The sequence below is a fragment of the Conger conger genome, chromosome 14 (genome assembly GCF_963514075.1).
Source record: "Conger conger chromosome 14, fConCon1.1, whole genome shotgun sequence".
NCBI lineage: Eukaryota > Metazoa > Chordata > Actinopteri > Anguilliformes > Congridae > Conger > Conger conger.
Window position 1 is genome coordinate 43,513,664 of NC_083773.1, and position 27,923 is coordinate 43,541,586.

General features: G+C 45.0%; 1 protein-coding gene across 4 annotated transcripts; it reads left to right on the plus strand.

Annotated features, from left to right (window-relative positions):
• Window positions 1–27,717, plus strand: cers5 (ceramide synthase 5). 4 transcript variants are annotated; one of them, XM_061220328.1, is made up of 11 exons: window positions 1–456; window positions 14,672–14,777; window positions 16,165–16,295; window positions 16,766–16,823; window positions 17,131–17,181; window positions 18,880–18,972; window positions 20,631–20,759; window positions 21,250–21,356; window positions 22,247–22,403; window positions 25,180–25,313; window positions 27,037–27,717. In XM_061220328.1, exons 1-11 carry the CDS (start codon window positions 284–286, stop codon window positions 27,095–27,097), a joined length of 1,200 nt encoding a protein of 399 aa, XP_061076312.1. In that variant the 5' UTR covers window positions 1–283; the 3' UTR covers window positions 27,098–27,717. The 4 variants fall into 4 exon arrangements, with proteins under 4 accessions (XP_061076312.1, XP_061076313.1, XP_061076315.1 ...); XM_061220331.1 differs by lacking the exon at window positions 1–456 and adding an exon at window positions 1,083–1,184; XM_061220329.1 differs by lacking the exon at window positions 25,180–25,313 and having other exon boundaries at window positions 47–456.
• The last annotated feature ends 206 nt before the right edge of the window (window positions 27,718–27,923 follow it).

The window sequence follows — 27,923 nt, forward strand, 5'->3', positions numbered from 1 at the left end:
GAGGTCCCTTTTACATTGAAATTATAGTTTGGTACAGACAGTGACGTTAATATCCAAAATGTCGTTTGCTACTTTGAGTAGCGTTAGCCTATGCTGCACCACCGGGAGACGGTGGATGATGTAGTAGCAGGCAGGAGAGGTGGGGCTTTCCATTTCCTCAATCGATGTGGAAAGAAACACCTCTGCTCATCGGCACCATTGAGTAAAGGGGCGGTCACTCATTTTTCTGTCGGTACATCTCTCTACTTGCCTTCTCTCTGTCTGTCTTCCTTTTCTCCGCAACATGGCTGCGTTCTCAGCCTGGTTTTGGAACGAGAGGTTTTGGCTTCCCCACAATGTTACTTGGGCGGACCTTGCGGATCCAGCACCTGGAGTGGAGTACCCCAAAGCAAGGCACTTGCTTTCCGCCCTACCGCTGGCTTTGGGAATATTTGCTGTCAGAATATTCTTTGAAAGGTATGTGCTTTGCTCTGTTAGAAAATATCAAGAACAAGTTTTCATACACTAGTTAGGTAATGTTAGCCTATTTTAGTGGGTTCCTAGCTAACTATCTCCAACTACGGTAACTTCGCTTTGCAACCGTGATCGTCATCTAGCTAACACTTAATAGAGATGCCGATAGCGCTTGTAGCTATGCAAGAAAGTTAGCTAAATGCGGAACTGTGTAATGGGGCATTATTTAGTAACTTTCTCGCTAGTGTGCTAATGTTACATTATCTTGATTGTATATTGTTAATAATAATAACTTTAATTATGATGGGTCCGACAGCCTACGGCGATATAGCTAGCTAGGCTAGCTAGAGCCACTCTAGCTAACGGTAGTGGATTTCAATGGTCCTGATCGTTGCGGTTAGCTAGCAAATATTAGCTAGCTGCAGTCTATCTTGCCTACTAACATGGGTAGCCTGCCAAGAAGTGTGGCTAAAGTTAAGGATAGTTTGATATATAATCAGCGGGCTAAACAACATAAGCCATTTCAATTATGCGTACTTGTCAGATTCAATCTATATTGCTCAGAAGTTAATGGGGGAATATAGAACACGTGTAGCTAAATTAGCCTGGTTTTAAATTAGCTAGTTCGCCAGTGCTCGACTACTTGGCTACCTCAGATATGTCTTGTGATCCGTGTTTATAGCTAACTGACTACATTGTGGATGTTTCAAGACCCAAGCTTTCAAATGCCAGTGAGTTTTGTAACGTACATCTTTATCGAGACAGACAAGTCATTTATAATTCACAATGTTTCACCCAGTTTGATAGCTAGTTAACGTTATTTAGGTTAAGTAACTTAACGTAATCCCTAGTATAACACTAGTTGTCTAACGTTAGTAATTAAGTTACCCTAGCCCACGCATACTGGAAAATATTTCGTAATTGGTGAAGCCGGGAAACGGTCCGATATTTGTCAAATGGTTAGCAGCTTTGCTAACGTTAACAGTTGGATTGGCCCAATTACTTTGCTAAATGCATTAACCTAAGGGTTGATGATTGTTAAAGCTTCATAGGCTAATTTGACATCTAACAAGCTTTTTGAGAGCTACTTGTAGCTAGCCAGCTAACTAACATTAGATGCTGCTTTGGCCGAGATCCATTCAGTTGCTGTATGAATATGTCCAGTGTATTTTGCATTTTGAAATTGGAACGTTTTATAACGTTGCTTTACACTACCGCCCAAGATGAAAAGATTTTGGAGATTTTTTTCAGCACAAAATATTACGGGTGTAAACCCCCTACATTTTGTTCATATTCTCTTGAAAAATAAATCAATAAAAAATTATTTTCACTAAGTTTACTCGTTACATTTACACAACTCATTTAACGAGCACATTTTCTGGGACCCTTCTTTTTACAAGATATGTTGTCCTAACACATGGTGAAATAACATTTATTTTTAATCTGTCAAAAGCACTGTATGTATGCTGCAGCCTAACACTTGCAATGCCAATAACTGCCTCTGTGTTTATTTGATTGGTTAAATGTCTTCAGAAAGTGTTGCATGCAGTATTTTTTGTTCTTGTTGCAAGTTTAGTGCAAGTTAGTAACAGTTAACCTGTTTAAAAAAAACCCTGCTAATGACAATGGTTAATCTTTTTGGGATCTACCCAGCTCCTCACCTGAAAAGGGGTTCTGGGGCCGGTTGCACCTGTTATGCATAGTCTGCATTTATGATGTAATCATTGGTTACTTCCTGGTATCAAGGCAACAGATCGGCAACATAGATCAGGTCTGCTCACCTCTATTGTCATCGCTGAAGCTGGTTGGCACTGACTGCAGTTTGAGATTTGACTTGACTTCATGCGACTGCCTGCCACCTGGATTCTGACCTTTCACTACTTCAGATTCTGTGACTGCTACTGATTCAGACTGGGCCGCCATTAACCGATTAACAGTCAGCGCTGAATATGTTGGGGAACGTTATTGACTGATTTAATGTGTTTTTATTTATTACATGATCTTGTATTCATTAGCATAATGTATATTTAAATTATTTATATATTAGGATGAGAGAGAGAGAGAGAGAGAGAGAGAGAGAAGGAGGTCAGGAGAAGGGTATTTATTTCCTATTGTATTCCTGGATGTGGCTTGTAGATGGTTGATTTTGTACTGCTTATATGTTTTCACCTTTGACCAAATTAATTTCCTACTTGGATTATAAAGTTATACTAGACTTTTAGGAAGAGTAGAAATGGATGGTGTCAGTGTAATCCATGGACTTTGTCATGACTGCTCAATTACCACCCACATAAAGGTGCTATCAAGGTGCATTAAACTGCCAGTAAATAATCTGCCGAGTTATAAGCCATATACGAGTAGTCGCGTCTGAACACCCATAACCTTCCATGTTGTTTTTTCACTGGACCCGGTTGGGACCTGCCCTCAGTCCACTGATGGACACGCTGTGTTGGAACGTGTCTGTGCGCAGGAAGCCTTTCCCTGTGCGTTCGACGCAGGTTATGGTATGGAAGATTCGGAAAGATGGCCAAGCAAATGCCTATGTTGAGTCGGCTTACACTAGCTTGAAGAACTCAAGCAATTCATTCAACAGTGGAGGTTGCAGTAAAAAAATATATTTATTTGAGAAATATATATAGGCTCTTCGCTGTGTACAGTGACCTTGTTTTGACTAAAGATGCAGAGATTATAAATGCATGTTATTAAAAGACCTTCATGCTAACATTTCTTTTATTAGCTCTTGCATATACACTGATCAGCCACAACATTAATACCACCCGCTTAAACCATTTTCCTTCATGTCTATAAACACTTAATATTTCATTATATGATATGTGTACTTGTATAAGCAGATAATCCTAAGTGAATTGCATTTCATTTGGAAATCTTGTAAGCTCAGTGGCAGGTGATGCATTGTTTTGTTATTTAAATATCTTGGTACGTACTGGTGTTCCTGAATCACGTCACTCTTAAAAGGTGCTCCGGGACCTGTAGAATTTTTCACATAAAAAAATAAATAATGACCACCCGCCATATTTATAAATGCATGGGATCTTTTCCTACCGCAGTGTCACCGCCTGCAGTACCATGTCATTCCAATGGAAGGAAGATGGGTGAAACTCATGAGGATGCAGGATTTATTTCATTTTGGCGGGAGGTCTTTATATTTTGATAGAATATTAAAAAAATTCTACAGGTCTTTGAGCATCGGTTAAGATGGACGTCATCATGAACACCAGTACGTACCAAGATATTTAAATGCACCCCCCAACTCCTAATGAGCTTAAAAGATTTTCATTTTCATCTAAAAATTGTACTTTTGAATGCAATTCCTTATCTGAACTTGTATAAGCAGATAATCATATCATATATAAAATATAAAATGTGTATAGACACGTTTATACAATTTAAAGCTTTTTTAATCATGCGATTGAGAAGGTGGTTTTAATGCTGTCTAATCGGTGTATAATATCTTCTCAGTCGAGGTGCATCAATGTCGTGCTTTTAATCGGGTTATCAGGCCTGAATACTGCGTTGTATTTTTTTTTTTTACTGAATGTGGTTTTGTTGATCAGAGAGGTAGAAGGCGGAGCAGGGGGAAAGGGAGGGGTTCTCTCGCATCGTCTCTGCCTGACGGGCTGCACCACATGCCTCGCCTTTGTAATGACATTTTAGTGAATTTTAGTGAAACTGCTGCCTCCCTGCTTGCTTGGGCTTCCTCCCCCCCCCCCCCCCCCCCCTCCTGGGGCTCAGACGATGGACAGTCCCCTGAGCAGATCGTCAGCCTGACGCTGCATGCGTTGCTCAGGAAAAGGGCCAGGATGAAGTGACCGCACAGCCAGGATGAAGTGATCGCACAGCCAGGATGAAGTGACCGCACAGCCAGGATGAAGTGACCGCACAGCCAGGATGAAGTGACCGCACAGCCAGGATGAAGTCACCGCACAGCCAGGATGAAGTCACCGCACAGCCAGGATGAAGTCACCGCACAGCCTGCCCTTTTAACTAGAGAGCATGCGATCAGTACACGGAGGCCATCAGAGAGTTGAGGCAGCACTGCAGTGTAAATCATACAGGCTCCTACAACACCTGGGTCAAATACGTAATTGTTTCAGACTCAAAAACCTTTCTACGCTTTACTGGGCTTGTCTGGTGTTTTGGTAAAGCCCTGAAAAAGTGCAAACTCCACCTTCTGGTCATCTTGGCTGGCTTAATTGAACCAGGCAAGATCAAGCGAACACATAAGTAGTTGAATCCAAAACGATTTTGTGTTTGACCCTTGTCTGGCTTCAACTATCCTCGAGAGACGCTGGACTATAACTGTGCACCCAGCACCCGGAACCTGCTCTGGAGAAATATTTGTCCTTCAGTAGGGCCTGTGTTGGTGTGGAGCTGTCCTTTATTCTCACTTATGAAGATGAACGGTTTGCAGTGGGAGCTACGGTGTTTGTGCTGCTGTAAAGCAGTGGTTTGTGGGTAGTTTCTGTGTGTCACTCATTTATTAATCAGGAATGTCGGCCTGCCTGTAAGGCTGCCTCTCTCTCACACCGCACCTGTGACACCACCTCCGTGCGCCTACACTGCTTTTTAAAGGATTATGATGAGTCGAGGAGGTCAGGTCAGAGTAGGTGTTGAGAGAAAATGAAAAGTAGCCAATTAAATATCCTCTTCCACGTTCCTGTTGACCTGCTGCCTTCTGTAACCTTCCTGTTTTACACCAAGGCTCTCAAATGACGGCCAAAGACGCAGGCTTGCCAATGAAAGGCCAGATATCTTGTGCGCATCTTGCATTAGTGTGCAAACATGTGCACACCCCTGGTCAAGAAGCCTTTTACAATTAATATCCTAGTGAACAGAAGCGAACCTGGCCTCTAAATGGTAAAACGTTAATCATGACACTTTTCTTCAAATCTTTATGTAAGATTACCTTTAATTAAAAATATTTACAATTTCAGAATGATAAAAATAAGGTAAAAGGCCCTGTGCAATAATTCCTTTTTTCACCAAAGATGCGTACCTCCTTTGGTGGTGGCCAAGAAGTTCCATTTGGGTTTCATCAGTCCAAAGCAAGTTGTTCCAAAACGCTTCAGGCTTCTCAGTGATTTCTTTTGCATACTTCAGAAGCTTCATTTTGTGTTTGTCATTCTTTCTGGGAACTCTGCCATGTAGATCTTTGTTGTTTAAAGTATGTTGCATTGTTGTCTTATGAACAGCTTGACCTGTGTTAGCTACTCCTTTTTTTTTTTTTTGCAGTGATATGTGAATTCTTCTGAGCATTTCTCATCAGGTCTCAGGCCATTCCATCTTCCAGACCTTGCCTTGACTAAAACTGTTCCATTTATCTTCCATTTTCTAATAATGTTTCTGAGAGTGGGAAAAGATGGTTTGACACATTAAGAGTTTTTGTAGCCTTTTCCTTCTTGGTGGAAATTAACCAGCTTCAATCTGAAATCCATGGACAACTTTTTTTGCGGAACCCATAGTTGCTAAACCAGACTGAACAGCCAGTGCAGTTGGATACTGTAGATGGCATGGAGTTACTTAAGAATAAAAAATTCAACCCTGGAATAATACTCACCGTCTCGGCCTTAGTAATCATCTTTTTAAAAAGTAACAAATAATAATCCAAAGGGGCTCTCAAACTTTTGCACTGGGTCCTATACCTACTTACTAATTTATAAACAGTAAAAAATGAAAATAAAAAGCAACTTGCTTTAAAATTAGCAGAAAGGTCTCATGTTTAACTCTGTACCATTTAGATTTCAGGTTTGCTTTCGCTCACATACAGCAGTGGTTTAGAGGCGGGCTGCCTGAACAAAACAGCTTGCCTTAACTAACGTTGGATTAAAAAATGAAAATTAAAAAATCTGACCGCGTCGCAAGGTGACGTCGAACAGCAGAATCTGCGGGTTGAAAATAACATCGCGTATTTTCTCATTCAATCATTGTCAAATGGGACCAACTTCGAGGTGAGAGGAATTATTCTTCTTAACTCCATAAAATGCCAGCATAACCTGTCTATAGGGGCGGCCTGTAGCGTAGTGGTTAAGGTAAATGACTGGGACACACACGGTCGGTAGTTCTAGCCACAATAAGATCCGCACAGCAATTGGGCCCTTGAGCAAGGCCCTTAACCCTGCATTGCTCCAGGGGAGGATTGTCTCCTGCTTAGTCTAATCAACTGTACGTCGCTCTGGATAAGAGCGTCTGCCAAATGCCAATAATGTAATGTAATGTCTAATATTTTGCTAGTTAGTAAGATAATTTTTTCTCATGCTATTGCGGCACCATGAGTTTTGCACGTCTGTTTCTCGACATTTATCGGTCGACTAGCGGTTAGTTAGAGTAGGGAAATGTAACTTTTGAAATGAGTCAATCCCTACAACCGTTCTGCTAGTCAGTGTAATTTTACTAACAGAAGTTTTGTCTTTCGGCTTATAACTGAAAAGGTTAGGATACGGACAGGTTGCGTGACATTAAATTATGTTACTTATCTGCTGCTTTTATCCAAAGTGGCTTACAGTTGATTAGACTAAGCAGGGGACAATCCCCCCTGGTGAACCTAGATCAGTCCTCCTATGCAAATATGGGCTCAATTATTCAAACTTATTTCTGCAATGAGCTGTGCATTTGCCGTGGTCTCCCCTTGTTTAATGGAACTGGATTTTGTTAAAGAAATACCCCCAAGGGCTCTGGGCCTTGCTTCTGCTGTTCTCCAAAGTTCTGGTCTGATGAGTTCAACTCGCCTTACGCGTTGTGTTGCTTTCAAGTGGCGATGGGAACAGAACAGGTTTTTCTTTTCTTCGTTTTTTTCTTTGCATGAGAAACCAAAATAAACCAGGTGGAGTAAAATTCCTGCCCTGCAAAGCCTCACCGAGTCGGGAGAAGACATTTATCCCTTTCTGCTTCCGTTTACTCCGCTCAACATGTCGATTCAGATGAGGGGTCGAGTGACGTGTTTTTACAAATAAGCCAATTGACGCTGGGGTGCTAACAGCCGGCTCAGTCAGGGAAATGGTTGCTAGTTGTCCGGCTTGTGCTCAAAATGGATTTGCACACTGCCACGCACTGTGCACGTTCAACCTTCCATACAAGAATTTGTGTTTTTTTGCATTCTTCACAGAACTGTAGGACAGAAAGTATTCCTGCATTGGGGAGATTTGAAGCATTGTCTTTTGGCTACCAGTTTACCAGGCACCAGTTTACTTGTTGCGAAAACAACCAGTGATATGTATAGAACGCCTGACGACAGTAGTGGTTTCCAGTCCATCCTGTTAGTTGACCACAAAGGAATGTACTGCATGTGGTAGTTAATTTGCATGATTGCCCATGGGCCTTTTTGGCGATGAAAGAAATCACCGACCATTTCTCGACAGCGTTTATGTCTCGGGGAGTCAACCTCATACCTGTTGAGGTTCATACCTCCGTCACAAGCCTAAGGCATTTGTCCCGAATATCCGGTTTGTGCAAACTTTGCCTTCTGAAGTTGGTGGTAAAAGCTTGCCGGATGTCCAGTAGTCAGCCTGGAGACTCAGGTTTGAGGTCCACTCTGTGGATGCAGAACTACCTCAGCCTTGGTGCTGGAGGGCTGGGTGGTCTGCCGTTTCTCTTGTTGGTGCTCTCTGCCGAACCCACTGATCAGTTGAGCTTGATGAGTCATGAGGAGTAGACCCCGTGGCTCTCCAGGGCCGGATTGGGATACAGCGGGGCGTAGAGGTTGGGGAACTGGGTGGGAACATGGCCACTGTCCCTGCGAGGCCTGCTGCATTGTGGGTCGTTCGTACCCTCTGTAAGAGTATGAGCTGCTCGGAATGCAACCTTCGGCTAAATGCCTGAATGTGAACTAGCTGTCGCAGATGCACTTAATTCGATTTTTTACTTCTATTGAGGGGTGATTTATTCACTGAGTGGTGTATACACAGTTTAGGAAATAATTCCAACTGAAAGAGGTTCCATTTGTAATTTATTCGGTTACAAACTAACAGGTGACATCAGTGGGGCGCCATTTGCTGAGTGTGCGGAAACCTGAAACCGCCTGTAACATTTGCCGTTTACTGAACGCAAACTGCAGCAAGACTGGCCTCCTATGTGTGAATTACGGTTGAACACATTTGCAACACGCTCAATTGATCAAGAGATTGTATTCGACAAAAACCAGTATAAACAGCGGGTCCCGAGAACCAGGGTTGCAAAACCCTGGTATAGGGGTCGGTGACAAATGCAAATGAAACGTGAATTTCAGTGATATTTAATTATTTAAAAAACATTATTTTCAGAAAATGTAATTTATCGAGTCATATAATAACATCACAAATGTCATACAAGATAACAGATATTAATTTTCCAAATAGTATTTTTTTTTTACCTTGCTTTTATTACCACCAATAACTAGTAACTATCCAAGGTGAGATCTCAGAATGTATCAGTTTGTTTACTTCTCATAGTTGGGTTATATTTTATAACATTTTACTTGCTGTAGATTATGGGTCAATGTGTACAGTCTCTTACTCAAAACTCCTCATGAAGGACAATATTGTTTCATGTATTTTTCCTGAAATAAATGCTTCTTTATATATCATAAATGTGTTTCGGACATCATGAGAGACGTGTCACCCAGTCCCGGTGTGATGCTGGATGCGCTCCCCTCCTCAGCACGACTTGAACAGCCTGCATGTGCAGCTTCTTCTGGTCTCCAGGAGCGGGAGAGGGAGAAAGGCAGGGAAACGGCACCTGACCGTTCAGATGGCTTTATCAGTCACCTAGCGCTGTAATCACTGACTGCAAACACTGGGGTCAGTCTTCAGGTCATATGGGTGTGTTCAGGTACTTCACATTTATTTGGGGAAGCGATTAGCTTGCCTTCTTTAAATATTTATTTGAAAGTATTTTTGTTGGTGAGGGCCTACCCGGTGTTTATGGATGGGATTCTGAGTCGGTGTCATGCAGGTACTAGATTGAAAGCGAAGTCGGCACAATGTTCATTTGTTGTATTTGTTGTATTGCAGCGAAATTAAAATGGATATGGGAAGTTGAAATAAACACTGGATAAATGATCCTAATTTTTCTTTCTTGTTCTTTGTTCAGGATAACGATGTGATTTCCAGTATGAGAGAATGAATGCACAACCTGAATAAGGCTTGCAGACCTTTTTCATTTTTAAGAGCGCGCATGTTTAACATTCGATTGTGTGGAAAGGCGGCTTCAAATGACCTTTCTGTGGTTTCTGCCTTAATTGGCACCACCTCAAAATGGCTGCTGTTTTGTGAACCTGTTTATCGGGCTTTTGAGGTCCGCCTGTTTCAGGAATCCTCTCCTCTTTCAGGAGTAATTTGGTAAAGAAAAGCCTCTCTTTGTTTTCCTCGCGGGTTCTTTTACGTGCAGTTGAAAGCAGCCCGCTGAGTATCGCTGCTCTCGTGTGCCGCACTGTGAGTCCCGGCTGCTATTGGATACCGGGTAAAAACCGGGGAAACTGGCCAGTTGTGATCTCCTTAATGGCCCTAATAAAGCCATTAAGGTCTAATGAGCTGCAGATTCCCCTCAAATGAGACCGTCGCCTCGTGTGTGTTGTGTTGCATCACATGTTTGTGTTGAACAGAAATAATTCTCCTGTGAGACCGACCCGAAGTGCCTCTCAGCCATTTTTATTTATACATTTATTCACCCTTTCTGAGACTGGGGGGGGAGAGTGACTGACTGGGGGAGACGGATGGGGGACTAATGGACAGAAGAATGCAGTGATGAAGTACAGGCTCGGTGGGCACAGCCTGCTGATAGAGAGGTCAGAGGTCAACAGAGGCGGGCCTGGCTTCCCAGGGAGAACACACTGCAGCGAAGAGGAGAAGAGCTGCTCTTCCTCATTAAATGTGAGAACAAATTCAAATTCCCCAAATTCACAACACAGCCCCTGAACTTCCCGAACCTACCTGAATCACAGAAAGTGTAGGTTCTGCCAAAATCTGTCCACAAAACATATAGCTACCTGCTGCAGGCTTGAGGGACATGCATTTGGATGAATTGTGATTTGTTGTTTTATTAATTTAGATTCATTCTTCATCTAATTATTATTAGTGTATGTGTCAAAGCTTTTTGAATTCACTTTTTATATGAACTAGCTACTACTAACTTGCGAGAGGGGACAATTGTATTCACTTGTTTATGACGTTCAACGTTCAAATTCGTCGGAATTCTGTGGATTTCTCGTCAGAGTTCTGCGTCCATGGATTTTGTGCGGGCCGACTTATTACCATAACCGGTGGTATTGCATTAACTGGGGGGTTACAACTTTTTTTTAGTAATAATGTCGACTATTCACGTAATAACGTGTGCCTGTTAACTGGGCTCTTTTTTTGGGCCCACCACCTGCAAGGTCCTGGGTCGTGGCGCAGTATCTGTCAGGTAAGGTGTGGGAGTAAAGTGGAGGAAGTTGGGATTGTAGAAACAGACTTTGGGTACTTGGAACATTACCTCACTGAGCTGGAGGTAAAGAGGTACCAACTGGATAAAGCTGGAACCAAAGTATTTGGTCCCCCTACTACTCAATGCGGTTGGATGGCAGCGAGGAGACCCATTGTTTGCGTTTATGTGCCAATACACACGTCGGCAATGTCTGAAAATTGGAAAGGCGTGATTGTAAGGAATGGCCTCTGATCTGAACCATATGTCATTGGACTTCTGTGCTCATCATGGCTTGTCTGTAGCAGACAACAAGGTTCTGGAAAACCATTTGGCATCTCCGTTAAGGAAAGCAGGACACCGCTCATGCTGTTCTTAGTGAGGGCAGTGAAAGGCAGACCTTAACAAGGAATATTGAGGAATAGTCTAGGGGTCAGAACGCATCTGTGTGGAAGAAGTCCCTGGGGTGGTTAGAGAAATATTGAAGGCTCTAGATGTTATTGCTGTGTCATGGTTCACACAAAGCTTCATTGTAGCATGGAGGTCAGGAACAGTGCCTTTGGAGGGGCAGTCCTGGAGGGCGGTTCCCTTCTTTAAGAATGGGGACCAATTACCAGGGAATCGCACTCCTTTGCCTCCCCAGGAAAGCCTATACCAAGGTACTGGAAAGGAGACTTCAACTGATAGTCAAACCTAAGATTCAGAAGGAATTTTGTCCCAGCCACAGAACAGCAGACCGGCATTTCCCCCTCTTGAAGATATTTGAGGGTGAATGTGAATTTGCTAATCCAGTCTACATGTGTTTTGTGGATTTGGATAAGGCATATGACTTTGTTCCTCTACGAATCATGTGGGAGTATGGGGTGCCGAGGTTGCTATAGCAATCCATTCAGTCCCTGTACACTCTAAGTGAGAGCTGTGTTTTCATTCTTGGCATTAAGTCGAGCTCGTTCAGTGTCGGTGTCCGACTCCACCAAGGGTGCACCTTGTCTCCTCTCCTGTTTTTGATAGTCATAGACAGGACCTCAGGTTACCAACATGATCTGGAGTGTCTGGTCCGCTTTAGGACACAGATGGTGTCTGCTGTTAACGAAATTATGTTGTCCTATGTTGAGTTCAAGTATCTTGGGGTCTTATTCACAAGTGAGAGAAAAAAGGATTGGGAGGGGACCCAAAGGCAAACCTAGGACATTTCTCCCAGCTGGCCTGGGATGACCTTGGGATGACCTTGCTTTGTCCTGTTGCCACTGTGGCCCTGACCTGACTTTATGAAGCTACAGGAGCAGATGACAGTGGTTGAAGACACAAATTCATTAGAATCTAATGGTAAATTTGGACATTTTATTGTCTGGTTGGGACCACAAACTGGGCCAGTACAAATAATTTCAAAGACCGTATGGTCAAAAACTGGCTATTGTTTCTGGCATGCCTACCTGGTCATTGGATAGGATACTCAAAAGTAATGAAACGCATGTTACTGAATACTAAAATTCAGTTTGACTTTTGGTCAAAAGTCTCGCAGTTTGAGGTCATGGACAGAAAGGTAGCTACCATTAGTAAGCCTAAGTAATTATTCTCTCTCAATTGCTTTAACACATTTTTTGAGTTGCAGTGGAGCATTAGTCTAGTAAGAGTTTTTTTTTATTGTATTGAAATAATGGCAATTCAACACTATTCTTGTCTATTCCTGGCATATCATAGATGACATATAAAGTATGCATTCAAGTGAAAATGCAGTATCCTATCATACATCATAAATATCATACTGTTTACAAGAAAGTGAATAATACGGTTGTATGAATTTTGGAAATGGTAAGAAATTGCATCATGATTATTCTGCTACAGGGAAAGACTGATATGATCTGAGGTATTTAAAAATGCATTTGAATCCAAAAACAATGGAACTGATAACAACATAATATTGCTTGACAAAAATAACAATCTGGCATTAATTACCACGGAAATATCACTTTGTTATAGTACTGCTTTGACAAGGGGATATATCCCCATACCAATACTATGTATATCTGGGTTTACATCTGAGTGAATATACAAAGGGCAGTAGACCCGATTCAAACCATTGGAGGCAGTGGCCTTAAACAATGAACCACCCATGGCCACCACAGGCAAAATTGATACGACTTGCATATGAAAGTAAACGTATATATACTGTAATATGGCATGTTGTTTCATTAACAGTCGAAGTATTAATGACATTATTCAGCAAAAAAGTTGCAAGCCCCAGTTAATGTAGGAAGCTAAAATCAGCCCAGTCATTTACTTTTACATTGCATGACATTACAAGGCATTTAGCAGAAGCTCAATGAAGTGCAGATCAAACACAGGAACTTGATCCCACGTTTCAGATGACGTCATGAGCTGTGGCTCCAGAAATGCTCGTCTTTGTGTCTTCGGTGCCAGTGCTCATCTGTAGTCCGGTAGAGGCGCGAACCAGCACTGGCTTTTACGTGTGTTTAGAAAGTGAAAATGACGTTTGATGAGACCTTAAACAGGGCCCGGTCTGGCTGGAGATGCACGCTGGTGGGCCTCCGGTCCCAGTCTGTCACCCCGTGCCATGTCTCCTTTCCGCTCCGCTCTCCTGTCGTGCCGCAATCGCCAAGTCTGGACCTCCAATCCAAATCCGGCCCTGGTTTTAGTTTCTCCCAAGTGCTACTAATTGGCCAGGCCAGTCTTCGCACCTGACTCCCAGGTAAAGGTTGGGTGGAAAGCCAGCAGGTCACGGACCTTGAGGACCGTGTTTTGATGATCCCTGCTGTAGTGAATGTCCTCCTTTCTTAGGGCTAGTAGGCTGTAAAGGGCTCACAGGCCCAACCCTGCTCCTGGAGATCTACCCTCCTGGAGGTTTTCACTGCAACCCTAACAAAGCACGCCTCATTCAACAGCTAGAGCAGGGCTGCCCAACCCTGCTCCTGGAGATCTACCCTCCTGTAGGTTTTCACTGCAACCCTAACAAAGCACGCCTCATTCAACAGCTAGAGCAGGGCTGCCCAACCCTGCTCCTGGAGATCTACCCTCCTGTAGGTTTTCACTGCAACCCTAACAAAGCACGCCTCATTCAACAGCTAGAGCAGGGCTGCCCAACCCTGCTCCTGGAGATCTACTGTCCTGTTGGTTTTAATTTCAACCCTAACAAAGCCCACCTTGTTCCACAGCTAGAGATCTCATTGACTTCCTAATTAGTAGTGTCAGGTGCACTGAATTTGAGTTGAAACGAAAAACCTACAGGGCGACAGATCTCCAGGAACAGGTTGTACAGGCCTGCTGTAGCTGTTCCCACAGTGGGCTTGGCTCCTCTTGCTATTTGGGCCGGAGCTGCTTGCTGATGTGAAGGCGATAAAGGCGTTGAGCGGGCCCTGTGGCTCACCGGGGCCAGCGTTTCACACGGCAGCGTGAACCTCCCGTCCCAGAAGGCCACGGCTTCTGCAGGCTCATGGTGACCGGTTTCCTCCAATCAGCACTCAGCTTAGGGCCCTGGCAGCAAAGTGTGACTCGAGCCAATTGATGACTTAAATTAAACACTGAGGTGCTGTGACATACCGAAACACTGAGACCTTGCACCCCTCCTGGACTGCAGTTTCCATAACTGACCCCTGTACAAGATGTGTGGCGCTGTAGTAAGTGAATATGTCTCTCTGTGTGCAGGTTGCATTATTACTGAAGTTGTGTGTTGCTGTAGTAAGAGTCTCTCCCCCCCTCCCCCTCTCTCCCCCTCTCTCCCCCCCCTCCCCCTCTCTCCCCCCCCTCCCCCTCTCTCCCTCTCACCCTCTCTCTCTCTCCCTCTCTCCCTCTCTCTCTCTCTCTGCAGGTTTGTCGCGCGGCCATGCGCCTACATGCTGCGGATCCAGGCTGAAATGGGCCGGAGAGCTCAGCCCAACACCGTGCTGGAGAAAGTGTTCACGTCCATCACAAAGGTGCCCCACACACACCTCACACGCTCCCCCCCCACACACACACACACACCTCACACGTCCCCCCCCCCCACACACACCTCACACGAGTGTGCCCCACACACACACACACACCTCACACGAGTGTGCCCCACACACCTCACACGTCCCCCCACACACACACACACACACACACACACACACACACACGTCCCCCCCCCACACACACACACCTCACACTGCCACCTCACACTGCCACACACACACACACACACACACACACCTCACACTACCACCACTCACACACACACACACTCACCTCACACTGCCACCTCACACTGCCACACACACACACACACACACACCTCACACTACCATCACTCACACACACCCACACTCACCTCACACTGCCACCTCACACTCACACACACACACACCTCATACTGCCACCGCACACAGTGTACAGGGACTATGTGATTATGTCTCTCAGTGTCTCACTCTCTCTCTCTGTCTCTCTCTCTATGTCTCTCTGCTGATGGGGTGGAATGATAACACAATTGAGCAATTAGGCAACACCCTCCTTCCGCACCCCTGTCAGAGGAGCAGGTTCTGCTCAACACAACAGGATGACTCAGAAAAGCAGAGAGTGGAGAGGGGCAAAGGCAGAGCAGATCATGAAAACTAGACTCATTTATCCATCCGCCAGAAATGGTGGAAAACCCACAAGTGGCAATAAGTAGCCAATGGGTAGAAGCGAAAGCGATTTTGTGTCTCGGAGTTGGGCTCTGGCCTGGGAATGGCCGCAGCGTTCTGAAGTGATGACACGCCGTGACTCATCGAGAAATTATCCGATCGAACATGTGAGGCTCTGCTTCCACAGCGGCTACACGCATTGTGCTGGTGCCTGCTCATGTGCTGCGATGGGTGCAGTGATTCAGACGTTTCTGAAACAATCGCTCCACTTATCCTCTGTGTCAGTGAGGGACGCATGTCTGTTGTTCATGCAGCTTGCACTACACCTGAACTCTGTTCTTCCTCTGCCACCCCCCTCACCGTCTCATTCTTCTCCAAAACCTGGGTCATATTTGCAAGCTTGCGCATTATAGCTAGCGCTTGTATTCCTGCAAATAGAACTGAACTAAAACTGCAAAGTTAAATAATTATTTTGTCTTATTATTGTCCCAATTATGAGTAAAAAGGGAGAGTTCTATTAAAACGGAACCAAACATAATATTTCTGCTAGTAATCTGCAGAAATGACAAATGTGCTTCAGTGTGAAAAGATGAGTTTTTTTAGGCACTGTTAGCCATGCCCCTTCAGTATGAGCTACACAGCACGGTATATTGGGTGATTATCTGACCTGGTTTTATTCTGGCTCTGACCCGCGTCTCCTCGGCTCTCTTCCCCACAGTGCCCGGATTCCCGGCACTTGGACGGGCTCTCGAAGCAGCTGGACTGGGAGGTGCGCAAGGTCCAGAGGTGGTTCCGGCACCGGCGTAACCAGGACAAGCCCAGCACTCTAACCAAATTCTGTGAGAGCATGTAAGTGCCTGCCTCGGCAGGGCTGGACCGCTCCGCCCAGATCTGCCCCCGGCTCCACCCAGATCTGCCCCCGGCTCCACCCAGATCTGCCCCCCGCTCCACCCAGATCTGCCCCCCGCTCCACCCAGAATTCTCTCCATAATAAAGAAAAATCCCATCACACCTGTCCCACAGGTCAGAGTCAGGTGTGGATTTGTCAATGACATGCCTGTCAGGCATGTGAGAGGGAAATGTAGTTTTTTAATCATTCAATGTAGTCCCCAAATCTCCCAAACGGGCAAACCTCACGTTTCCTTTCACTTTGCATGGTGGAATCTAGGCACGTTTGGAGGAAGTAGACAAATTTGCCTACGGATGATATTTGGCTCCCTGAAAAACCTGATAAAGCGAATCTCTCGGTGTCTGCCTTTCTGCATTGTGCAGGTCACACCTGCTTTGTCTCGCTAACTCCAGCCCTGTGCTTTCTCTAGGTGGAGGTTTACCTTTTATCTGTGCATATTTATCTACGGACTTCGCTTCTTATGGCAGGTGGGTCACCCCCCCGTGAATGGCATGGCAGTGGAGGGGGGAGGGGGGAGGGGGGAGGGGCGGGGGGGCACTGGATGTTTTAAATGTGCAGAAGACGCCAGTCTGTGTTTTTGCTCTTTTGAAACGAAACGGGGTCTCTTGAGGTCGCTCGCTTGGCCTCCTGAGCATTAAGGATATCAGGACCTGCAGAGACCTGCTTGTGTCTTTCTGCATCTAAAGGCCTTGAAGATGTCTGAGATTTAAAGGTTGGCGGCGATGACGATGATGATGATGATGATGATGATGAGGATTTATTGTGTTTTTTCAGTCCCCCTGGATGTGGGACACACGACATTGCTGGTATAACTATCCCTATCAGGTGAGTTGTGAATATGACATGGATACAGGAGTGTGGGCACGCACCTGTCTGCTTGCTTGTGCATGATTGGACGGGGAATTGTTAAAGAGGAAGGAAGCTGCACCTCAGTCAAATCTGTACTTCACATTAGTGAAGGCAATTGTGCGTTTCCTCATTGAGTTTTTGCAGGTGTCTACATATCTGAGCTTAGAAGATGATTAATAATGCATTTATTTATAGAGGACCTTTCTAGCATTGAGCACAAGGTGCTGAACAAAGAGAAATGGTAAAATGAGTAGGTAAAGTACAATAAAAACATGGCATAGGAACAGATATTTGGCTAAGAGTACAAAAACAATTGTACATATTAAAAGTGCAAATGTATAAGATAAAATAAAGGGATCTTATAGAACATTCCAGAGTCTAGAGGTGAAGACTGGCAAGGTGTGGTCAACCCTGGATTTTTACCTGGACTCTGGAACTGCGAGTTCAATCACAGAATTCAACTTTGAGAGATTTAATATTCAATTAAGTTTTATTTGTATGGGCTACTGGGCTAGCTTTTTGGTGTGCTGATCAAAATTCAAATTCCAGTCAAACATCACACCCAAATTCCTTTATGTGCTTAATATGTGATGTTACTAGAATAAGTTACTGGACATCCAGTTTTTAACATCCATAATACACATAATACAGTATCGCCGGCGTAGCAATGGAAGGAGACTTCATGTTGCCGATGGATCTGGGCTTAAGGCGTGCATTTATAAATAAAATAAAAGTGGCCAGAGGCTTGAGCCCTGCGGGACACCGCAGGAAGTTGTTTTGCCGTGGAGGAAACATAGAGAACTTCCTGTTTGATGTGTGTGATGGAAACCACTCCAAAGCAGTCCCTGAGATAACAACACTGCCTCTCACTGTATTAGTTAAAATGGCTTGGTCAGTAAAATAGCACAATCAGATTCAAGGACAAAGGCCTGTTTCTACCTTTTGTGCCATCTACAAGACCTGGGTCAAATGCATAATTGTTTTTGATTAAAGTACTTTTCTATGCTATACTGAGCTTGTCTGATGTATTGGAACCTATGGAATACTCTCTGTGCAAACCCCGCCTTCTGGTCCTCTTGATTGGCTCAGTTGCTGCAAGGCAAGAATAATCGAGGACAGAAAAGTATTTAAATCCAAAACAATTATGTATGTGGCCAATTATTGCAGTGAATCATTTAATAGACTGAATCATGTCTGTGTTGCAAAAGTTTTGATTAGTTTCTGGTTCAATGAAAGCTGATTTCTGTTCTTATGTCCCTGCTGTGGTCTAATCTCCATGGGAACTGATGTTGTGGTACCCAGCTCATTGGGTAATGTTGCCAGGGTGCTTGGTAGAAAGGAAAACCGGCATACATATGGCACCAAGTCCCACCCCTGTCCCTAGATTTAGAACCCCTAAATTGTGCGACAGAAGTTCAATATTCAAATTGAAATGCGTTTGTGAGGTTGCTGTCTGCAGCTTATCTTGGAGGAAAATGTAGCCTCTGCTCTAAGTTGAGCAGAGCCGTGCATGTGTAGCTGAGGTGTAGCTCTGCTGCAAACCACAGTATAATGCCCCTGTTGAATCACTGCCTATTTTGGCAGCTGAATTGGGGTCTGATGGTGTAGCAGGCTGTCGGAGCGCTCTGTGTGTTGTCTCCACGCTGATCCAGTGCTCCTCCTGCTCTCCTGCAGGTCCTCTCCCCTGGACTCTACTACTTCTACGTCACAGAGCTGGCCTTCTACTGGTCTCTGGTCTTCTCCCAGTTCACTGACATTAAAAGGAAGGTGAGGGGGTTATGACGTGCGCACGCACACCACACGCACGCACACGCACACACACGCGCACACACGCACACGCACACACACGCGCACGCACTGTCTCACAGGACTGAAACCTGGCTGCTGAGTTCCACTGGCCGTGCAGAGAGGCCGCGACACAGAGGGTTTATTTAGAGGCCTGGCTCCTGGCATAACAATCTCTCATATGACCGAACCATAATAGAATCATCTAGATTAGAGTGGGCTTGGGGCCATGGGTCAGGCGGGGTCAGAGCTGACTGGGAATGAAGGGAGGTAGAGAGAGAGAGAGAGAGAGAGAGAGAGGACTGCTTCCAGGCAAACTCTTGATGTAGGTTGCCCCCTCTGTGGTTAATCGTCGTGTGCACATAATGTGCCATCAGGGATGTGTAAATTAGAGATGGCAGATTTGTAAAAATGATTACACTCAGGTTGCTGTTAAGATGATCCTGGGTGCCTGCCAGGTGTTTACACCACCACTCAGGGTGAGGCAGAGGTCATTTCACCAGTTAATTATTAATGTATAAATATGAACCTTGGTTTGTCTTGTTTTATGGAGTGCCTATCTCATTGTCACCTTTTAAAACACACCTGGGTCAGTATACACGCACCTGGGTCACTATACGCGCACCTGGGTCACTATACGCACACCTGGGTCACTATACGCACACCTGGGTCACTATACAGACACCTGGGACACTATACGCACACCTGGGTCACTATACGCACACCTGGGTCACTATACGCACACCTGGGTCACTATACAGACACCTGGGACACTATACGCACACCTGGGTCACTATACGCACACCTGGGTCACTGTACACACACTATACACGCACCTGGGTCACACACACACACCTGGTTCACATTACATTACATGGCAAGGCATTTTGCAGATGCTCTTATCCAGAGAAAAGTACAACACAGTGCAGGTCCAACACAGGAATAAGTGTGAAGAGGACCCTAGAAGACAGTACGGTTCCGAGTCCTAGCTTGACTATACAGATACAGTTGGAACCCTTGAAGAATACAGAATCAACTTACAAAATAGCATACCACGGTTGGCAGCTAGAATACCCCGAGTACAGCAATACAATATCTAATACAATACAACGTCTCTCTCACACACACACACACACACACACACACACACACACACACACACACACACACACACACCTGGGTCAGGTATACGCCTAGGTCATGTACACATCCTTGGTCATGTACACACCTGGGTAACGTTATGAAATCCTTTAACTGTTCGCATACCAGTAAAACTTCAAAAAACTCTGAATCTCTGAAGATTATCAATGAAATGTGTACCTAATAAAAATGTACACCCACATGCAAGTAGAATTCTGTTTTAAATATTGGTGAAAATAGATTCATAGTTTCTGAATATTATCAATGATCTGGAAAAAAGTCTCCCATAATACCAACAAACATAATGTAATATGACGTCTATATTTGTCATTTTAACAGCTAAAAAAACTGGTTGGTTGGGCTAAAGGGATAGCATATACTGGCTATCACTCGCATTGTCAAATCCCCCAGCCTTAATGTCATCGATAATATAATGTTGTCTGGTTATTGATCATTTTTGTTATGTTACAAAGGGCTCTTGGTTTCTGTCTTTGCCACAGGACTTCCTCATCATGTTCATCCATCACCTGGCAACAGTGGGTCTCATCAGCTTTTCCTACGTCAACAACATGGTGCGTGTCGGCACCCTGGTGATGTTTGTGCACGACTCGTCTGACTTCCTGCTGGAGGTACGCCTCTGAACAATTCACACTTCTAAAGAGTCGCAAATCACTCCTTTGAAAGGCACTAATTTTGTGTCTGATTCATGTCACGGGAAGGAGCATTTGCTTCAGGCATTTATTTTCTTTGAACTTGCCATTCGCGTGTGTCAACCACTCTCTCTCTCTCTCCCCCTCACTTCTCTCTCCCCCCCTCCCCCTCACTTCTCTCTCCCCCCCTCCCCCTCACTTCTCTCTCTCTCTCACTTCTCTCCCTCTCTCTCACATCTCTCCCTCTCTCTCTCACTTCTCTCCCTCTCTCTCACTTCTCTCCCTCTCCCCCCTCCCTCTCCCTCTCTCTCTCTCTCTCACCTCTCTCCCTCTCTCTCCCCCCTCCCTCTCTCTCTCTCCCCCTCTCCCTCTCTCTCACCTCTCTCCTCTCTCTCTCTCTCTCTCCCCCCCTCTCTCTCCCCCCCCTCTCTCTCTTCCCCCTCTCTCTCTCCCTCTCTCTCTCTCTCAGGCGGCGAAGCTGGCTAACTATGCCCGGTACCAGAGATTGTGTGACTCGGTATTCGTGGTCTTTAGTGGCATCTTCTTTGGCACGCGGCTCATCATCTTCCCTTTCTGGTGAGTGTCGTGGGTTTGGGGGGGGGTTTTGGGGAAATAAAAACGAGCGTATGCAGGGTTCCATCAGCATTGGCACCCAGGTGTGTCTAGGGTGGCGGAAACACGATCCGCGATATTCAGTGGCCTGGCCCGATATCCATCTGAGCGTGGGGGGTGTCCGCTGACAGGTGACTGAGTCTTAGTCACGCCGAACCTGACCCCCCCCCCCCCCCGCACACCTTCCCTGCAGTATCTTCACTTATTCATTTATTTTCAGATTACCCAGAATGCCAGAGTAGGAAGTGAGGACTCAATGGCACCTCATGCCTGTAATGTGTGGATAATGTTAACATGCCCCAGCACAACACAAGACCAGCAGTGCTCGTTTCTGTGGAAACGCATTACTAATATTAATGTACAGTTCAGTCTAATGAAATCACTTGTTTTTCATAACAGTGAATATAAATGCTTCTTTAAAATAGTTGGTAATCTGCAGGAATTTTATTGGTACGTAAAAGTATTTCAGATAATCTTTGACTAGATAAACTGTGATTAGTCCTTAGTAGTATGCTTACCTTGGCAGTAAGACTTGGTGCAGTGTGATCTACTGTGGTATGGCTTAGTGCAGATGGATAAATGGATAGATGGATAGATAGACAGACAGATATACATATAGATTTATATAGTGGTTTTCTCACTCAAAAGCGCTTTACCATGATGAGGGGGAACTCTCCTTAACCATTGTGTGGCACCCACCTGGGTGATGCAACGGCAGCCATCTTATGCCGGGATGCTCACCACACACCCGCGGAGGTGGCGAGGGAGAGAACAGTATGCGGGGATTTGCAGTATTTGAAAGGCAAATTGGAGCGGGGTCTGAGCTGTTGTGTGTGTGGGTGTGTGTGCGGCAGGATCCTCCACACGACGCTGTTTGAGAGCTGGGAGATCGTCGGCCCCTACCCCTCCTGGTGGCTCTTCAATGGGCTGCTCCTGGTGCTGCAGGTCCTGCACATCATCTGGTCCTGCCTCATCGCCCGCATCGCCTACAAAGCCATCGTCCGCGGGAAGGTAGGTGCTGGCGCCCTCGCTCGCTCCAGAGACACGGGCTCACCCGCCAACTCTCTGAAAGGGAGGAGCAAAGACTGAGCACAGTAAATAGAACGAGCATCTTGAGTTTGCAAAACCTCATTGGAACTGTGACTGGAAAGGGAGTGCTATGGTCAGATGGAATCAAAATTGAACGTTTTGGCTATATTTATCATGAACATGTTTGGCAAAATGGAACGCATACAAGGAGAAGCACTTCCCACCTCCTGTCAAATATGGCGGTGGGTCATTGATGTTTTGGAGATGTCTTGCTGCCAGTGGTACAGGGACACTATTTAAGATGAATGGCACAATGAATTCAACAAAATACTAGGAAATTCTAGTAGAAAATCTGGTTGTCTCTGCCTGAAAGCTGAGACTTGGTCATCGTAGGTACTGTCCAGCAGGACAATGACTCCAATCATACATCAAAATCTACACATCCAAAATCCACTTTTTAAAGAAAAAAACGACAACCTTGTTCTGCAGTGGCCATCTCAGTCTCCAGACCCCTGTCTGGTCCCATGAAAAACATGGGATACCCCCTCTTCAGTTCAGACTTCAGATTCTTCTTCAGATTCAGAAAAGTTCTGAATGGAGGAATGGTCAGAAATCCCTCCAAATGTGTTCTCTAACCTTATCACTAATGATAGGAAAATACTCCACATGGCTGTCTTTGCCAAGGGCCTGCTCTGTATTAAACCTTTTTGTTGCTGTTTTTTTTCCACAAGTTGTGATATTTGCAATGATAAACGTCCATAGTACACAGCATCAAAAAGTCCTAAGTAAGTTGTCTGACTGTTGCAATTACCTGGTGTGCGCACGTATGTGAAACCAATTTCTGCGGCCATCCCTGCTGGTTTTCCGCAAAGTGTGTCGTTATTGGTGTTACTGGTTTGAGTATATGGCGGCTGTTGTCTTGATCAGGATCTTTAGGATCTTTTGTGCCAGTTGGAGCGATTGAAGTTCGGAGAAGCTGTTAGCTAAAATGCAACCAAGCCAGCTCTAGAACAAGGTCATGGATCTTTGTGGAAATTTTTTCACACAGACTGTACTTGCGAGATTTCGATCCATTTAGCGCGTGTATGACTCAGAATGACTCCGCGTGACTGTGACTGTTACTCTCAGTGACTGTTACCGTGATGCCAGTGCTGCTCTCTCCTGTCAGACTTGCGTACAGTGCTGCATGTCTGCACCCCACTTCCCCTCAGCCTGTGTGTGTTCAACCCTGTCCTGGTTTTAATGTGAGCCTGTGCCTGTCAATGTTTACAGCATTCCAGGGCCGAAGCCTGCCCCCTTCCACTCCACACTGCACGCATTGTGCATTCACACGCTTTTTTAACCTTTATTGAACCAGGTTACTATCTTCAGATAAAATATCCCATTTTCAAGAGGGAGCAGCACATATACCCTGTGTAAAAAGAAGATTAGTAAACACCAAGCATTAATAAACATGTGTGAAAATATTTAGAGCAGGGCATGAATAGCAGTAAGTGATAGATTAGGATAAAGTAACCAGTCACCAGTTCCTGAATAAACATCTTAAAAGCACAAATTGATGCCAAATTCATGTTCACATCCATGTTCCAAATCAGTGTGATCAAATATGAGTGAGGGTCCCAGGGTTAGTTGGTGCCAGCCTCCACATTCTGTAGCCTTGATTAAAATTATGTCCCGAGACCCTTCTCTTTGTGCCTGTGTGTTCGGAGAGAAGATGGCACCATTAGGATTTCGATTTGGAGCAGCTGCACACATTATTTTTTACTTTTAAATGTAACAATGCACAATAGCATTAATTATCACAATTAATTACTGAAGGACTGGATGCGTTCAACGGGACTTTTACACACTTTCTCGGCCTGTAAGCAGGGGCAGTTCTAGAATATATTGACAGGGCGGGCATTTTGAATTATAATCTGGGCTTCTTTTTCAAATGTAATCACTGCATTTCACGTTGCTGTGAGCAGGAAACAAAACCAACCAAAGAACCGGCACATCGTTATAAGAGGTTGTAACTTTAACATAGAGAATTTTAAGCCTCATTTTAATGGACACAATGCTTATTTTCTGCCTTCCTGCTCCTTGCCCTGCTCCTTGCCCTGCTCCTTGCCCTGCTCCTTGCCCTGCTCCTTGCCCTGCTCCTTGCCCTGTTCCTTGCCCTGTTCCTTGCCCTGTTCCTTGCCCTGTTCCTTGCCCTGTTCCTTCTCCTAACCCATTGCGGGAGGCAAGAAAAGGAGGATATTGATAGTGCCCCGCTGTTCACAATGTTCATTCTCTGATTGGGTGGGCAAGACAGAGGCTTACCTGTAAGTGTTTACAGTAAAACGTGGTTCCTAGGTTTTCCCTCCATCTACACCGGCTGGTTATGCAAGGACACAGGCTGTACACTGGTGGGATTATTGATTTCTCTGTTTATGATTATCTTTTTGTCACATTACGTTTCCAGTGGATCCAGCACTGGCCCTTATCCATTAGCTTCCTCTTGCAGATGCTGTAACCCAATCAAAGCCTTGTCAACGGCATATTTCATATAATTGTGCAGTAGTTTCTTATCGTCGCTGCTTTAGTATTCGTGGAGAATAACGGTGGAAAAAGAGAGTCGTGAGGAACACCAGTATTTATTATTTTATTCATTTATTTATTTATTCCTTTCTGCTTCTCCAGGTTTCCTTTCTTTCTCTTATACTGTGCTTTTGGTTTTGTGTGGAAGGGCATATGGATTCACTTCCCCCCTCTCTCCGTCTCTCTCTCCCTGTAGAAGCGGCTGTGTTCCTCTTTTCAGATAGCGCGTGGATCCTGTCTTTCTCTCTCAGTCCTCCTCCACCCCCACGTCTCTTTAGCTCAGTTCCTCTCTGTCTCACGGGGAACGTCGCTTTTCTGCTCGTCTTTGCTGTAAGTCCTTTTACACTTTTCTCTTCCTCTAGTTTTCTCTTTCTTTTCTTTTGCCCGGTCTGTGGCTTGCACAGCCTTTGGGAGAGGTTGGGTTCGCAAACCCTGCTCTCTCCTCTTTGGCTCAAGTGATGAATTCAGAGCATGTTCACTTCAGTTTTTATTAATTTCCACAAAAGGCCTAAAGTCCTCATTAGGTTGCTACAGTGCCACCTTGTGGCAGAACTTCAAAGTTGTGACATAGGTGGAGATTGGATACAGGTAAAGGCACAGGTACCAGGAAGTATTTATTTACACGGGGAGTTACCAGTAGGGATGTGTATCGTTAGGATTTTATTGATACCGATACCAATACCGATACTCCTTATTGGTGCCGGTATTTATCGATACTCTTATCGATACCATGGCGTGTAATTTAGTGTATAAAATAAAGACGTTACAAGATGGTAAAAGATTCTATCGTTTTTTATTACCACAAGGGGGGTAACACCAGCAACATCATTAAACAACTTACAGCACCTGCCTTTTAAGCCCTTAGCAAGTCAACATGTGCAGTGCGAGGTATGTCAAAAAACGAGCAGGCAGCTCCATACAGCCTTAAAGGTAACTGTCAATGTGATGATGCTTCAACAGAACAGAAGCTTAACTTAAAATTACAAATGCTTCTCAGAATAGATGAAATAAATAAAAAACCTAGGGAGATGACCAAAGCCCTTGCCTACATGTTCAACCCAACAGAAAAGCAACATATTTACTTTCTCTGGCAGCAGTCGAGATCGCTCTGGACAGAGTGACGTCACGCTATACGCTCGGATAAAATGTTTTAAAAAAGGGTCATTTAATTACATATTATTTTTAATCCAGCTTTACTGAGTCTTAAACCTTTAAGGATGTATATATTGGGAATCAATCTTGTAAATTATTAACTTAATCTAGTATTTCACTTCCCCTTTAATGATTCATACACTCACCGTGACTTGATGATGAAGCACTGTCGGAGTCTGCCTGCACGGTGGAGGGCACGGTGTTGTTAGCGTCTGCCAGGTTGCTAACTTTAGATGCGTTGTTGTGGCAGTCAAACACGCCGCACTCCTTCAGCTTTCAGCAAGTGTTTCATGATGTTGCTGGTGTTACCCCCCTTTGACGCAACTACTGTCTTGCATATATTGCATTGAGCCGAGGACCCATTGAGTTTGATGAAGTGAGCCCATACCTTGGAGCGCTTAGCTCTTACGGCCGACATGTTGACTACTAGAGAAAACAACGGGGCGCTGCGTCATATCCTGTCGACGGCGGCAGTGTCATAATTACGCGACGGTTAGGTAGACTCTTAAAAAATACCGAAAACGGTATCGTTTGTCCAGAATCTTTAGCGGTACCAAAAAATACCGCCTCTCGGTACACATCCCTAGTTACCAGTGATTGGGACCACATTGCAGGTTATGGCGGAGAGCTTTGTGTGTTCAGACCCAGGCTTCATTCTCTAGGTTTGAAGGGAAATGACAACACGTGTGCCAGCCAATGGGTGGCAGCCATTTCAGTTGTGGCTATTCAAAATGAGCCTTGCATGTTTTTATTTTTAATCTGGGTTCAGTTCTTAGAAATGTCTCGGGGCTCATTAGATCACATTAATTAAATTGCTGGAATGCTTTTTGGCCTGGTTTTGGGTGTTGTTTTGGCCATGTGCACAGTGCAGGGAGACTAGACCTCTCGCCTCTGTTGGCAGGTATCCAAAGACGACCGCAGCGACATCGAGAGCAGCTCGGAGGAGGAGGCTGAGCCGGTGAAGGACAAGGCCAAGCCACTGGCCCGCTGCAGCCCCAAGGGCGAGAACGGGACCAACGGCCACTTCTCCTCCGGAGCCTGGGTGCAGGACCACTGGTGAACGCCGCGCGGATGCCCCACGCGGGCCCTCTGGGGCCACATTTTAAAGACACTACTCTCTCACTGCCCATGCCTCCTTTCTCCCTGCCTGGCCAACAACCACACTAAAAGAATTCCTGGGACATTCAAATTTCTATACCGGCTGCTTACCTCTATCACTTCTGTGACTGAACACACTTGGGAGAATGGGGATGGTCAGAAACGATGGGTATAATGGACACCAAAGTGACAATCGCACCAAAAAGAAAAATGCAATAAGAAAGATGAATGATATCAGTGCCTTCCCCTGGAACAGGAGGGTGGTGGGGTGTTTCAACCCTTCCTTTTAGTATGAGAAATCATACGAAATCAGAAATGATGAACGTAGTTCCCAGTGGTTTTATTGTCAGATATACTTGAGTTCTGCATTTTTACTTTATGGTTCAACTTGTTAGCCTGTTTTTATTTGTTACGGTTTCTGATTGTTTTACTGATTTTTATTTCGAGACCAAATAAGTTTATTAAAATGTTGTTTGATTGTTCAGCGCTTGTCAGATTGTACTCCCTCTGTGAACACCAAGCTCCAACCACACCCAATCCATGACCCATGCAACGTTGTGAATGCTGTAATATTCTTCTACCACATCCATATACTGTCCCCTCCAAGAGTATTGGAACATGTTACGACCCAACCTCTCCCATGGAGCATGGGGGGGGGGGGGGGGGCACAGTTGGACCGCAACCTAAAAC

Bases quoted from the DNA above. Each gene is read 5' to 3' on its own strand.
- cers5 (XM_061220328.1), top strand. From the start codon at position 284: ATGGCTGCGTTCTCAGCCTGGTTTTGGAACGAGAGGTTTTGGCTTCCC. The intron at 16,296-16,765 runs GTAAGTGCCTGC...TGCTTTCTCTAG, and splicing joins ACCAAATTCTGTGAGAGCAT to GTGGAGGTTTACCTTTTATC. The intron at 25,314-27,036 runs GTAAGTCCTTTT...CTCTGTTGGCAG, and splicing joins CTTTTCTGCTCGTCTTTGCT to GTATCCAAAGACGACCGCAG.